This window comes from Meriones unguiculatus, chromosome 4, assembly GCF_030254825.1.
Source record: "Meriones unguiculatus strain TT.TT164.6M chromosome 4, Bangor_MerUng_6.1, whole genome shotgun sequence".
Taxonomy (NCBI): domain Eukaryota; kingdom Metazoa; phylum Chordata; class Mammalia; order Rodentia; family Muridae; genus Meriones; species Meriones unguiculatus.
The window spans coordinates 5644851-5658753 of NC_083352.1; the positions used below are offsets into that span (position 1 = coordinate 5644851).

Genomic DNA, 13903 nt, shown 5'->3' on the forward strand with positions numbered 1-13903 from the left:
AGCTGGAGACGGCCACCCAGGGCTCTGGGCCGCTTGTCCCTCAGTCTATAATGGGGCATAGAGCAAATGAGCCTGGATGGGTCTTGGGATCACAATTCTAGATTTAGGATGAAGTCACAATAGTCCACCTGTTCCAAGCCAGGGAGATGCAGAGAGCAGGCTGGCCAGGGAGTTGTCTCTTGTTTATAGTCAGCTGACTTCCAATAGAGAACACCCAGGGTAAAAGCTTGCACCCAGGGTCTTCAGAAGATAGAGAACACCTGCCTGGGAACTACAGAGCATGGGTATGAACACTAGCCCTGTCTGAGGCTCCTTTGTGCTGGACCAGTGGCAGCTGTAAGCATGCTGTCTGCCTCAGGAAGACATGTCCCACTCAATGAAAACGTGTGATCATGTCTTCCATCCAAGAGACACTATTATATGTGACACTCAAAGCACAAAAGGCACAACTTTTTAAAACGCAGAATAGCCCTCACCACCCTGTCTCAGATGACGCTCTTGTCTTTTCTGCTGAAATGTCAGAATTATTCACTTTTGGGTGTCTGAAGAACCATCTAAAATGAGAAGGAGAGCAAGTGCAAAGTTGCTCATTCAGACTTGTTAATACTAAATTCAGACACTCGAATGATACCAATTGCATTCTTGGTCACAATAAACCAAGTTCCAAAATGGAATGAGACATGTCCGCAGGAGTAAGAAGGCAGTTTGAGTTGGCCCATGTCCTTGTGTAGCTCTGTTTCCACCTGAACTCTCCTGAGGGCACAAGTGCTCATTTGCTGTTAGAGGGGCTCTGTCACCAGAGGCCAGCAGAGCTAGGACCCTGCTCCCACAGGCTCAGGCTATGACAGTCACTGCTGAGCCTCTGTGCCTCGTGCTGTCACTTTTATACTCTGGATGTGTCTGGGTCAGGCTTCTGGGTCTCAGCTGCATCATAACCATGTCAGGGTGGGGATGATGGGCCTTGCAGTCCGGTGGCCCTGGCTGCACTCCAGCTCAGCCAGCTTCTTACCAGCGTCATTCACGAGGTGGCTTACACAGGCAAACCACTCTTCCCAAACATCCCAGGCCACACATAGAACGTGGAGGGGTCAGCTTGGTCTTGCTATGCTAAAAATGGGTGGCTTAAGAGAATGAAAAGCTTATTGTAGAAGATGTTAATTTTTCTGCAGCATGTTTTGGGTGAAACACTGAGGTATTGTACATAAATTAATTGGAAATATGTGCGTTGAACTTGCATGAGCTTGCAGAGCTATTCAGCATGAGAATTGTGAAGGCTGAGTGCAATAAGATACAAGTGTATAGATCTCTGGGCATTTCTTCTGTTCCTCCCCCATCCATCCCGCCCTCCTTCAGTACCGTGTTGCCTATGTGTCCAATTAGATAACATAAGTATAAAATATTTAGATAAAGCTAATGACCAATATAATTTTGAAGTGTTTGGAAAAGCTGTAGGGATCCATTCCATTGCTGTAAGTCTCAGGGAGCGAATAGGATTCAAACACACTTGGTGATGCTCTCTAAAACATCCCCTTGAGAATTTAAGGGGATGTTTGATGGGCAGGAAGCTGTTCTATCTCCCTTGAAATGAGAATTGTCACTGTTTTAATATTTCCTCACTGCAATTTATCCTAAAGCAGCAATTTAAAGATGCTTGGATTTCTTAAAAGGTGCTTTCTTTTTACAAGGCCAAGCCAAATATTTAAATGGCAACTAATAGATTAATTTTTATTCTCTCCAATTTTCTGTGAATAAATGGTTTGTGTCATTGTGTGACAGTGCTACATATAAATTGAAAAAAATATAGCTGACTCATTTTAAGGATAATTTCCTCTGTAGAAGATAAGGGATATTCACAGTTGGTTGGTATGTACCTAGTAGATGAGACATTTAGGGATTTCCAAATAAAGGCAAAGAGCCAGAGAAATGGGTGATCAGTCAGCCCTGTTGAATCTTATCATCTGCTTGGGAGTCATTTATTCTTGTGCTTGTTCCCTGACAGATTCGAGCCACTGGCTTCTGTTCTTCTGGGCGAGAAGAAGGGTCAGTCTGCTGAGGAGAGATGTCGGCTCATTCTCCAGCGCTGTAAATTACAAGGCTGGCAGGTTGGTGGCCTACAGACTGTGAAAATAGAAGGCTGGGGTTTTAAAGGCGTGAGTCATGGCAGTAGCCACCAGCCTTCCTGGCAAAAACAAATTCCCTTGATATGTTTGGCAAGGCACAGCCTTCCATGTGTTTGTTGGAAGCATGTCATTGGGGATGACTTATGGGTTTTAGCACCATGGAGGCAACATAAGAGGCAGCCCACTTTTACAGCAACACAGAAAAGTTACTGAGCTTGTTCAATTTGTTTGGTTCCTACCTGTTCACTAACACTTTGTAAAGCATCTAATACGTAGCCATATTAGTCACCTTCCAGCTCTGTGACAAAGCACCTGACGTAGACAGAGAATAAAGAGCAAAGGTTTTCTTGGGCTCACAGCCTTGGTCTGTGGCCCATTGGTGCCGTTGTGTTTGGGCTTGTGGCCAACTAAACATCACAGCACAGGGCACATGCATGAATAGAGACATTCAGATGGTGGCATGGATGGAGGAGAGGGGAGGAGGAGAGGAGAAAAAGTGGGGAGGGGAGCATGGCTGCTCATCTCATGACATCCAGGAAAAACAGGAGAGCAAAGGAGGGGAGAGGAAGAAAAGAGAGGGAGACCCCCAGGTCCCAGTGCCTCCTACGTCAAAGGCACACCCCCACCAACCTGACTTCCTCTCTCTAGGACCGCCTCTCGCCAGCCATAGGCTAGGATCCAAGCCTTCAACACGTGAACATTTAGGAGACACATAACATCCAAACTATAGGAGGAGCAGGAAACCCAGAGTAAGGAAATAATGTTGAGTGAAACAAAATCCTTGCTAGCCCCGGGCTTGGTGGGCTGGGAGAAGCTGTCCATGGACCCGCCATTTCACCTTCTCTTCCCTCAGTTCCTCACCCCCTTGCAGTGAAACTGTTGCTCGATCAAGAGGGCAAGCTTTGGGTCTCAGAGCTTCTCACTCTGGCCTGAGTGTGTTACACATGAGGTAGAGTGCAGGAGCCCAGGGCAGCTATCACCCAGTTAGCACAGGAAGGAAATGACTTAAGGCCAACAAACATGGGGTGCCCCCCCCCTAGAGAAAGAGGGCCACCTTAGATGACATCACGATAGCACCTTTGGGCAGCTTTAGGAAGAAGGGGTGTGAGTGGAGGAGAATGATGTCCTGGACATTGAAAACTCCTTGGAGGGCATTACAGTGGTTCAGCGGATGGAGAGGGGGCTTTTTTGAGGGTTACACTACTGGAAAATAACCAGAGCCCTCAGGTTTAAAGCTGATTGTTCCGCTCTGAGCAAAAGTATGTGATGATTGATGAGGGTGAATATGGAAATGCTGATTCAGAAACAGAGGGAGCAGATGGCTCCACACCTCAGAATGTGTCTGAGAGCAGCATGACCTACATAGACCCATCAGAGAAAGTGTCACAGGTACACTCATCTATGACCAAGAACGAAGAGTGAAGGGCTCGCACGGAGGAGTCGCGATTCCATCCTCTGCACCTCCCAAGCTCTTCCTTTGTTTTCTTTCTTCCTTTTCTTCACATTTAGTCTTGATGGAAGTTGGGCTTTAAGTCACAGTCTGAGGGAGGACGCTTACTCATGCTGGGTTGTCATGGTTGCACATCAGTGCTGAGATTGGATTTAGAAAGGAAGGAATTACTAACCAGGAGTGATGTCAGTTCCCCACTCTGGAGCCTGAGACATCAGTGTGGGCTCCACAGAGAATATGGTTTAGCAAGATTGTAGGGAGTTGAGGTCATTTCCGCCTAACCCTTGCTGGGATTTTTAAATAGGTAATTGTAGAGTAGTGGTTTAAGAATAGACTGATGTAAAAGGTTTCAGCGTGTGTAATTTTCCTCTAAAGAATATTCACTGGTGTGTGTGTGTGTGTGTGTGTGATTGTGTGTTTAGATGCCAAGAGAATCTGAAATACTCCTCCCAGTAGTGAAGTGACTATCAGTGCTGACACCCAAATCATGATTCCCAAAGTAGAGGATGATGTCAATCACGGGAGAAAGCTGGGATGTGCATTGCTGTGCACCTGTTGGCACCAGTCTTTGCAGATCTGTGTCCAGGAAGGAGACTTGAGATAGTAACCTGGGGGGGGGGGGGTATTACATTAAAGATATGTTGGTCCATTTAAAACAAAGATCAAATGTCTTTAAGGGAAGAGTTTTCATTTTCTTGCATAAGTCTAGTTTCTCCTCACTGAAACAAAGATCTATTTATTTTTGCTGTATGTGTCTTTGTGAGTGCCCATGTGTGTAAGCGTCAGGTTCCAGCACAGACAAGGTTCGGGCGCTGAGACTAGAACTACAGAGAGCTGTGGGTCACCATGTGGGTCTGGAACCCAAACCAGATCCTCTGCAGAGCAGCATCTTACTTGGTGAGCCATCTTGTCAACTAGCCTGACTTCCTTCTCACCTTACAAGAAGGATGAAAATATAAGATGGAAGTAAATAAGGAGTGGTGAGAGAGAGAGAGAGAGAGAGAGAGAGAGAAGAGAGAAAGGGAGAGGGGGAAAGAGAGAGAGAGAAAGAGATGGAGAAAGAGGGAAAGAAAAAGGGAGAAAGAAGGAAAGAGAAAAGGAGAAAGATGGAGAGAGAGAGAGGGAGAAAGAGAGGGAGAAAGAGAGAGGGAGAGAGAAAGAGATGGCGAGCGAGAATTCCTCCAAGTATATCTGCTAATGCATTCTCTGGGTAGGGAAGACTGATTTTCTTCAGCTTTGTCAGAAAGGGACCATTTATGTTTTTCTTTTTATGTTCTTCTTGCTACAAGGTGTGTCGTTGGCATCAAGGAAATAATGTCTATCCATATTTCACTTTTAAGTTAAACAGAAGATAACTTGTGTTAAAAGCTCAGTTGTTCCTGACCTGGGAAATCCGAGTCCTCTGTTTCAAAGCAAATGTTTGTTTGCAGTGTGCAGTTATAGGAAGTTCTGCCACTGAGTCTATTCTGGGCTGAGTCAGTTCAGAAATTAAGTAAAGGTACGGAGGGGGCTGCGTGATGGAGCGCCTGGGAAGCAGCGGGAAGCTTCGTGCGCCCGGAGCAAGGTCCCCGTGCTACCAGAGTGCAGTGCCGTCTTGTTCGGCAGCTGGTGTTCAGCACTGGGCCCTAACTAGTTAACACTAAATTAATGGATATTTTTCCATGTCTTGAAAAGAAAGGCTAGAGGGTAGAGGAGACGGGATTCACTTTTCATCCTGTGAGCCCACGCGCTCTGTGAGCTAGGAGTTCAACTCTCTTCCAGGAGACATCAGTTTTAATTTCATTTTTGACTTATGTGTGTCTAAGTGCATGTGCCATTGACCTCAGAGGCTCGCAGAGGGCGTCGGGTCAGAACTGCAGGAGGTTGTGGTCACCTGTGGTGGGTGATGGGAAGCAAGCTCATCGGCTGCTGGAGCACCATGCTCTCTCAACCACTGCCCCTTCTCTCCAGCCCCTAAAATCGTAGTATTTTATTATCAGTTGAATGGGTCTTGGAGATCTTGTGGGTTTTGTGGTCCCTCCCTAACTTAGATCAGACCCGGCATGTCAGTCTTCAGAGTGAGACTCCAGCTACACGGTCCTGTCTCTTGTTTGTCGCGGACCCTCCTGAGCTCCACAGCCTCCTCCTGTTTCAAGGCATCCGATCTGGGGGTCTGGTAGGTTTGTTTGTTGAGATGAAAATGTAGGAAGTCGGGGAGGACAGAGTAAGGAGAGATAACGGTGGGCGAGGGAAGGTGCAGGAAGGACGAACGTGTGGTTTATTCCTTGAGTATCATGGCACCGGGTGACTGCACGGGAGTCTGGGGCAAACCACCGCTACTTTCATCTGCACTGGAGGCGAAAACTTGGCGTTTTCCCCACTTTATTGACTTTGAGCCTAATAAGAGCACCATGGAAAACAGGAAAGCAGGCCCAGAGCAGAGCCTGCTTATGTACAACGGGCTGGACGCCTGGGTCTGCACACTGGCTGAAACGGCTATTCCCCTAGCTGGGAAGGCATCTTCACTGAGGCCAGCTGGGTGCTGCCTCAGCCTTGTTCCTGCCTCAGCATTTAGCTTGATCGCTGCCTTTCATTACAGCTATCTGGAGTCATTCGTCCAGGTTCAGACCTTGAAAGGGGCAGGTTGTGCTCAACTACGGAGCTTTGATCTCAGGCACTTTCCTGCTGCCCTATCAGTGAGCTGCCTGCCCCTTGCAGCTGCTGTTGGTTCTGTGTTTCTAATGCACAGGGCAGATGAGGGGAAACCCAGTGCCACTTCCTGTTGCGGGCCGGTTCCGAGGGAGTCCTCTGTGCCCAGACCAATCCGCCCTGACGTAGCACCCAGCTTTTGCCTGAGGTTTGCAACTGGACCAAGAATTACCTTTCTTCGAATAGGAAACCACCACCAACACAAAAGGACTGTGAACTTTCGAATTAGGTCACAACAGAAAACTGACAGACATTATTTAGGAAGCCGTCTTCCAGGAGAGCTATGTGGGATTTTGCTCTGTTTATGCTTTTAAGAAATATATTGATTCATCAAGTCTATGATGAAAGACGACTGTGCAGTGTATAAATGTACCTATAGTTTAGGCATAGACTAGTGCAGATACGGCCAGATTGTTTTGAGCATCTTTGTGAAAGCTATGCGTGGCAGTTTTCCTCCATGGGGTTTGACTTTCCAGTCTGTAGCTCCTGTTGTAACTCTCACACATTTATGCCCTTACTGCACAACAAGAACCGTAGCTTTCCTTCACAGTGTGAACTGGTGAGTACCGGTTCCGGCAAACTCCCCCGCGATACTGTCCCCTGAATACTCAGAATCACTGCCCTTACATAATGTGGCTTTATTTCAAAGAAAGGGGAAGAAAATCAGGACACAGTGGGAGGGAGCCTCTTGTTAGTGGTTTCCTGTTCATGTTTAACACAGAACAACATGTTTGAAACACCAAGAACTGTGGGGCTGGGAGATGGCTCAGTGGTTAAGAGCACCTGCTGCTTTCCAGAGGGCTTGGTGTCAATCCCCGGCACCCACAGGGCAACTCACAAACATCTGTAGCTCCGTTTTCAGGGATCCAGTGCCTTTTCATCCCTGCGGGCACCTGGCAAGCCAGCACTACACAGACATGCATGCAGGCAGATGCTGTGAACACAGAATAATAATAAAGGAAATACATATGTGAACTATATGACCAGAAGAGCTAAAAGCACTTGCTGCCCTTGCACCCAGCTCCGGTTTGTCTCCTAGCACCCACATCAAGCAGAACACGAGCTCCTTGGGCCTCCGACACCCTCTTTAGGCTCCCGTGGGCACAGCTTCTGTGTGGTCCACTCATACATACATACACACACACACAGACTCAGGCACCCACCCACACACATAAAATGAAAAATAACTCTGAAGTGTGTGTGTGTGTGTCTGCATGTGTGTGCACATGTGTGTATGTAGCTACTCAGAAATGCATCTTTATTTCCTAGGTAAAATTTAAATACTAGTGTCTTTGCTAAGAGGAATGGCAGTTACTAAAAAATGGTCATCTTCACAAGTGCCTCCTACTGTTGGTTTCTACACTAGAAACCAACTACTATCACTAGATGTAGTTTCCTTTACTGAACAGAGTCCACAAAGTACTTATCTGTGTGTGGGGTAAACGCAAATAGACTTAGTTAAGTCCTAGTTTTCAATGAGTCATTGAACCAGCTATGATTTGCCGTATTATTATTGTTATTGCTGTATGTTTTTGTCTCAGTATGTTCACTTTTCGTGCAGTGTCGCTTGGAGATAAGCTTGATGGAGCTGTCTCCAGTTCTGCCCCTGTGGGCAGATGCCCCACCAGCAGACACTGGGCCCCTAAGGGATGATTTATTTTACTTGCTTTTTCATTTCTGTAACGTGAAAACCTCTGAAACAAATTCTAAGTGGAGAAATAAGTGGTGTAATCTGATTTTCACACGTTTTATATGCATCAGCTGGTTATAGGATGCTTTCTTCTGTGCGGTTGTTTGAATGCTATCTTCATTTCTCTGCCATCTGGGAGAACGGAGGGTGGAGAAGCAGATCTGTCGGAGAGCCACAGGGAGCCTCAGAGAGCCAGGCTGGGGGTGGCCCTTCTCCCTCTCAGAATGCGTTCAAACGGACTTGGAAGGAACGTTTTGTTCTGACTTCTGCCTGTTTGGGTGGAAACAGGGAAGGAGCATCCAGTGCAGCCCTGGAAATAGGCTCAGGTGTTGCCCCCAGAGGCAGTGGCAATTCTAGAGTCCAACCTCTGCGAGTAGTGTGTCATCCACTTGAAAACTGCACCGGACACAGGGTGCTCCTGGGGCCTTCTGAGAGACCTTGCTGATGGAAGCAAGAAGTGCAATGGGAACTTCACCTTCACCCCAAGTGCCTATGCAATGGGAAATGTGTGTGTGTGTGTGTGTGTGTGTGTGGTCTGTGTGTGAGTGTGCATGGTCTCTCTGTGTGTGCACATGTGTACGTGTGTGTGCATGTGTGTGTTCTTGTGTGTGTGCATGTGTATGGTATCGCTTATGTTTTTGTGCATGTGTGTGGTATCTTTCTGTTTGTGTATGTGTGCATGTGTGTTTATGTTTCTGTGTGTGTGTGTAGTCTCTCTCTGTTCATGTGTGTGTGCTCAAGTGCCTGTGAAACAGAGGAAGAGAGACAGAGACTAAGAGACTGGAAGAAACAGAAAAAAAATCATTCATAGAAGCCCGATCCTTAAGTCATTTTTTAAATTTTAATGTAGTACTACAGCTAGAAATTTCGCACATGTATATGATTTGTTGGCTTCTATTCACCTCAGTTCCTCCCCCAACTCCTCTGCGATAGCCGTAGGCCCTCAGGCCTCAGCCCAGTCCAACCTCTTACCCCCCTTTTCTGCCCATTGATTCTAGTTCGTTCTCACCATAGCCTTATGTGTTTGGGGCCATTCCCTGAAAGGAAGCCGTCTATCCGGCTCTACAGACCACTGACCGTCGGTCACTCTCAGCCACAGTGGTGGGGGTGGTTCTTGTGCCGTGCTGGGGAATTGTGTGGCTCGGCCTTGTGCGGGTCTTGTACAGGCGACCACAGCTGTGTGAGTTTGTGAGCACTGTCATGCTCAGAAGCCAGCTTGGCTGCAGTCTTCCTGACACCCGACTCCCACAGGGCCCTCTGTGCTCTTCTGCTCCTTGACTGCACGTGGACAGTGATGGGTTCCTAAAGTACCTGCGTCCTGCTCAAAGAACCTCCCCTGCTGAGGCCCAGGGCTGGACTAACCCACACAGCCCCTAAGGCCTGTGCTCACTTACTAACCACAGCAAACAGCTTCTACAGCCATCATTTCTCTGCCCCTGCCTTCTGGACCTGACTTTGACAGAACAGCCCACATTTCCTTCTGCGTCCTGTGATTTTAAGGATTCACCTGAGCTGTGCAGAGAACAGCAAGAGGAACATTTACTATAATGTTAAATAAAACCACCCGGATAAAGGATTTATTATTTCATTATTCTAAGGTAGTACAGTAGGGAGAAGATAGCGAAAGCAGGGGCAAAGATACTGTTAAAGTTTTAACCACCCTGAATTTTTTAACGTGTTTGAAGATGAGGTGGTTGTGTTAGGCCCTCAGCTCTTATTAGCACAATAAATTAACGGTTTATAACCTTTATTTTATCACTCCAGGAGCACTTCATAAATCTCCTGTAACTATGAGCCAGAAAATAGCCTATAAAATGTCTTTTTTCTATTACTCCTTTTTCTCTGGAATTAACTGAGAAAAAATTCAACATTAGCAATTTCAGCACCTCTCTGAAGACAGCGTTCTAGGTGGGCTCCTATGTTCACATCTCATCCCCTCCTTTCCATGTGCTGAACAGCAACATACCTGCGCACACACGCACACACACACACATGGTATATGTAGACATCAGCATTTTGTTATAAAATGATACACATTCTTGATTTTGAAACAATTGAAAAGAAAATTAGGGAAGCCTTTAGGAATGACCACTACAGATAGCCCTGTCGGGGCCCTCACTCACGTTTACAAACCATTTTCTCATACTCTTTACTATACAGTTTTTAAGACACAGAGTGTGCCTGTTTCTCATGTTCTCTCTGTGTTTCAGTGACACAGACCTTCATGTGATTGGCTTATGATAGCACCAGACCTAGAAGGTTCAATAGAAACTGCCTGTGCCTACGCCTAATTTGCCCTGTTTATTGATTCCAAGTGTGTACTAGGAGTGTTTATTTTCTGGAATTTACACACTGCAAGGATGATGGTTTACAGTCCAGTAGGGGAGAATGGGTGAGAGTCAAGCAGAATAGGGTCCACAAGGGGAGAGAAACAAGAACACTGCAGGCAAAGATCAAAAGAACTTGGTTTAGACAGGGCAGTGGAGATCGTGGAAGAGTTTCTGTGCAGTTCCCAGACCACTGAGTTCTAAGGGGTGACAAGGAGCTAGCAGTGAGATGGGGCAGAGCAGGAGGGCCCAGAGGAGGAAGTAAGCTGACACTGGCGTGGAGGAGACCATGCAGGACTGGCAGTGGTGCGTGACAGCTGAAGCCTGGGCAGCCAACTGAGAGGGCAGGCGAAGTTGCTGCATCAGGGATTCTCAATCTTTACCTTTGCAGTAATCACCCTTGGTTGGTTTTCTACAAGTGTTCAGAGCATTTGTTATATACCATGAACTACAAGAAGGAGAAGGAGGAGAAGGAGAAGAAAAAAGAAAGAAGAAGAAGAAGAGGAGGAGGAGGAGGAAGAAGGAGAAAGAGAAGGAGAAGGAGAAGAGAAGGAGGAGGAGAAGGAAGAGGAGGAGGAGGAGGAGGAGGAGGAGGAGGAGGAGAACCACCTTTAGGGTTTCCCCACAACAAGCTATAAGGAAGAGAGAGATGAGGCCTGACACACAATTTCAACTTCAACATGCTTATGTGGGAAGAAGAAAAGGACTGAGACACCAGCAAGCAAACTCATGCTGTCTGTGATAGGCCAGCACAGGAACAGTGCTGGCTGGGAAGAGATGTCAGGCAAGGGGGTACAGGAAGCAAAGGGCTGCATTCTACACCCTGCAGTATGCACACTTATAAAGTTCCAGATGTAAGATGGAGTCCTTAGTGTCAGAATATCAGTGTAGATAAGGAATATGCTCAGCCTTTAGTAAGTCTAAACTGGGTTAAAAGAAACCATGACCAACATGCCGAAAGATGGCAGGGACTAAGTATAGAAAATAGCTCAAAAGAGTCCCAGGGAACATGCTGCCTGGTAGGTTTTGGGGAAATAAGAAAGCAATGTAAGTAGCTGCGAGTTCCTAAAATTGTGGTCAACAATATGACATGAGATGCCAGGAAGAAGCACCAAGGATACTTGTAGTTTTAGAAGCAAAGCAGGCATCAGAGAGTGGTAGAGCCCGGGCGGGCACTGAGAACAGGCTCATATGCGTGCGTGTACAGCCCAGCACTCCTGTGGCTTCCCAGTGTCCCTCTGGGGTGCCGTTGCTCCTTCTGACCATGGCTGACACATTCCTTGGGAGAGGTGATCATTCTCTGTGTCACATAGACCTTTGTTTGGAAGGCTAAATGTGTCCCCTGAACGGACACTGCATCCAGAACACTGTTGTACTCTGCTGTTGGTGGGGGCAGTTTTCCATGGCTCTTGACAATATATGTCTCTGGGAACGAGATATCTTTAGGAAGACTCTTAGCCATGGTTTACATAGTGGAATAATATATAGGATCACACAGAGACCAGTCTGCTGGTAGGCTGAAAACCGTAGTTCAGCTCATCATTGCCCACCCTGAAGACCGTTCTGTTCTAGGTGAGAGTGATTAATTTTCCTGAAGTACAATTTCATGTAACTCAAGGCACTCTGTCAGATGTGTGTAGTTCTGAGCATGCCTTCCATGTTGCAGTGAAGCTTCGAGAGCAGTCTATTTATAACAAAGAGAGCTTGCATTTTGTATAAATTTATCCTTGAGCGTGTTTAAAAGTACATTCAAAGCCAGACTGTACATAAAAACATTTCTGTTTAGTAGGTTTTTCAAAGCTACCATGAAAATGTAACATGTTGAGCTTTTCAGAGTATAATTAATATATACTTTTATGTATTATGGAAATAATGGCTGTCTTTCAAAGGGGCCAAGCAAAGCATCAAGGAAGAAAAATATGAGACTTCAGCAGGGAGAGAAGGGAGCTGAGAACAGTAGTCACTTGTCTGAGCACCTGGAAATTATGGATCATATTCTACTTGCTCAGTGGTCCCAGAAAGAGAGAGAGAGTGGAAGTGTGTGTGTGTGTGTGTGTGTGTGTGTGTGTGTGTGTCTAGGGTATACAGGTGGAAATAATGTAAGACTCTGTATGGCAGTTGGGAAGATTTTACAAGCTATGTGCTTTGAGGAAATGAGAGTGAAAATAGGTGGCGTGGGGGCAGTGGACAGTTCCCAGTGTACCAGGCAGTTGTGTGTTTGGAGACAGTGAGGCACTCGCCCACAGAGACGGACTCTTCTTGGCACACAGAGGAGTGCTGGGCTTTGCAGGGTGCTTCTTTGGAGAAGAACTGACCTGGTAGGCACAGAAACTGCTTTGCATAGTAAAAATAGAACAGTGTTTTGCAGGAGCACAATGACATTCTCAGATCCGCAGGAAGCAAAAACAAAGCCAACTGGGGGCCTCTGCAGATAGCAGAACAGTGAGAAGATAGATCATATTGTTCGCATCAGCTCAGAGGGGCAAGCTGACATCGACAGGGGCCTTCAGAAGGTACTGGAGTCTTCCTGGAACCTTTACATCCCAGTAAAAGAAGATGGCTACTTTTAGTGTAGCTGGTTTTTTTTTTGTTGTTGTTGTTGTTGTTTTTATAATATCAAGAAACATAAAGCAGTTACCAATATAGTGTATAGTTTTACCTCAAGAAAAAATTGAGATTTAAATGTTGATTCTGATCGGTAATAACGAAAATCAAGTATTTTGTTTGAAGCAAAGAAACTCATCCTCAAAAGGTATTTGCCATTAAAATATAATCTATACAAGTAGCATGGTCCCATAATTATAGACATAGAAATAGAGAGAAATTACCAAACACAGCCCTGACGAGCAGTGAGTCATTCAGCAAGAACTGTGTCTAGGTATCCGCCTCTGCTGGCATATAAAGATCCCTCACAGCAGTTTTCTGCTTCGGAGAGTGAGTAGGAAGCTGAAATGACAGTAAATAGCCTCTTTTTCACAGGAGGAAAAAGGGCTCCCTCTCAGAGACAAATAATCATGCTACAGAGGGCTCTGAAGGCAAATTCCAGGAGTTTGCATCTTGACTTGCAGCCTACATGGAGACACCAAAGTTTCTCCAAGATGGTTAAGTCGAAGGTGGCATTCAAGAGTATTCAAAAAGGTAGTATTCAAGATGACTCCAAGAATAGGCAGAGAACTGAGAGAGTCAGGTGGAAGACTTTGGTCACAGTCATCCCATGCTGAAAAGAATTTCCCTGGGAATGTGAAATGTGCTGTCATTAAACAGGACCTAACGGACAGCTGTGAGCAGGCTTGGTCACACCCCGTGTTTCCGCCCCTGTACATTGGTGTTGGTTCGTCTGCTGGCCTGGAAGAGAAACAGTGTCTGTGGATGGGTGTGTGGGAGAAATGGTGTTTGCGCATATCTGGGGACCGAGGTGCTTCAGGGACATCCGGTCACGTGGCCCTTTCACTCACTAAGGTGGAAATATTTACAGGAGGTGAACTCAACGCCAGGAGAGGAGAGTGCAGGAGAATCCTGTCTAGAAATGTGAAATCCTGTGTGTACCTTTGGCAGCAGGTCCCCTAGGCCTGGACTCAACCTGTAGCTGTGTAAGTCATCTGTGATGGAAGCTTCTTTGGGGTAAAGG

At 46.4% G+C, this 13903-nt stretch overlaps 1 protein-coding gene across 2 annotated transcripts in view; it reads left to right on the forward strand.

Annotated features, from left to right (window-relative positions):
- Positions 1-13903, forward strand: part of Myo16 (myosin XVI) — a 450668-nt gene that overhangs the window by 353742 nt on the left and 83023 nt on the right. For both annotated transcript variants that reach the window (XM_060381367.1, XM_060381366.1), the window contains exon 28: positions 2000-2102. In XM_060381367.1, the coding sequence (XP_060237350.1) occupies positions 2000-2102 (103 nt within the window). The remainder of the gene's footprint in view (positions 1-1999; positions 2103-13903) is intronic.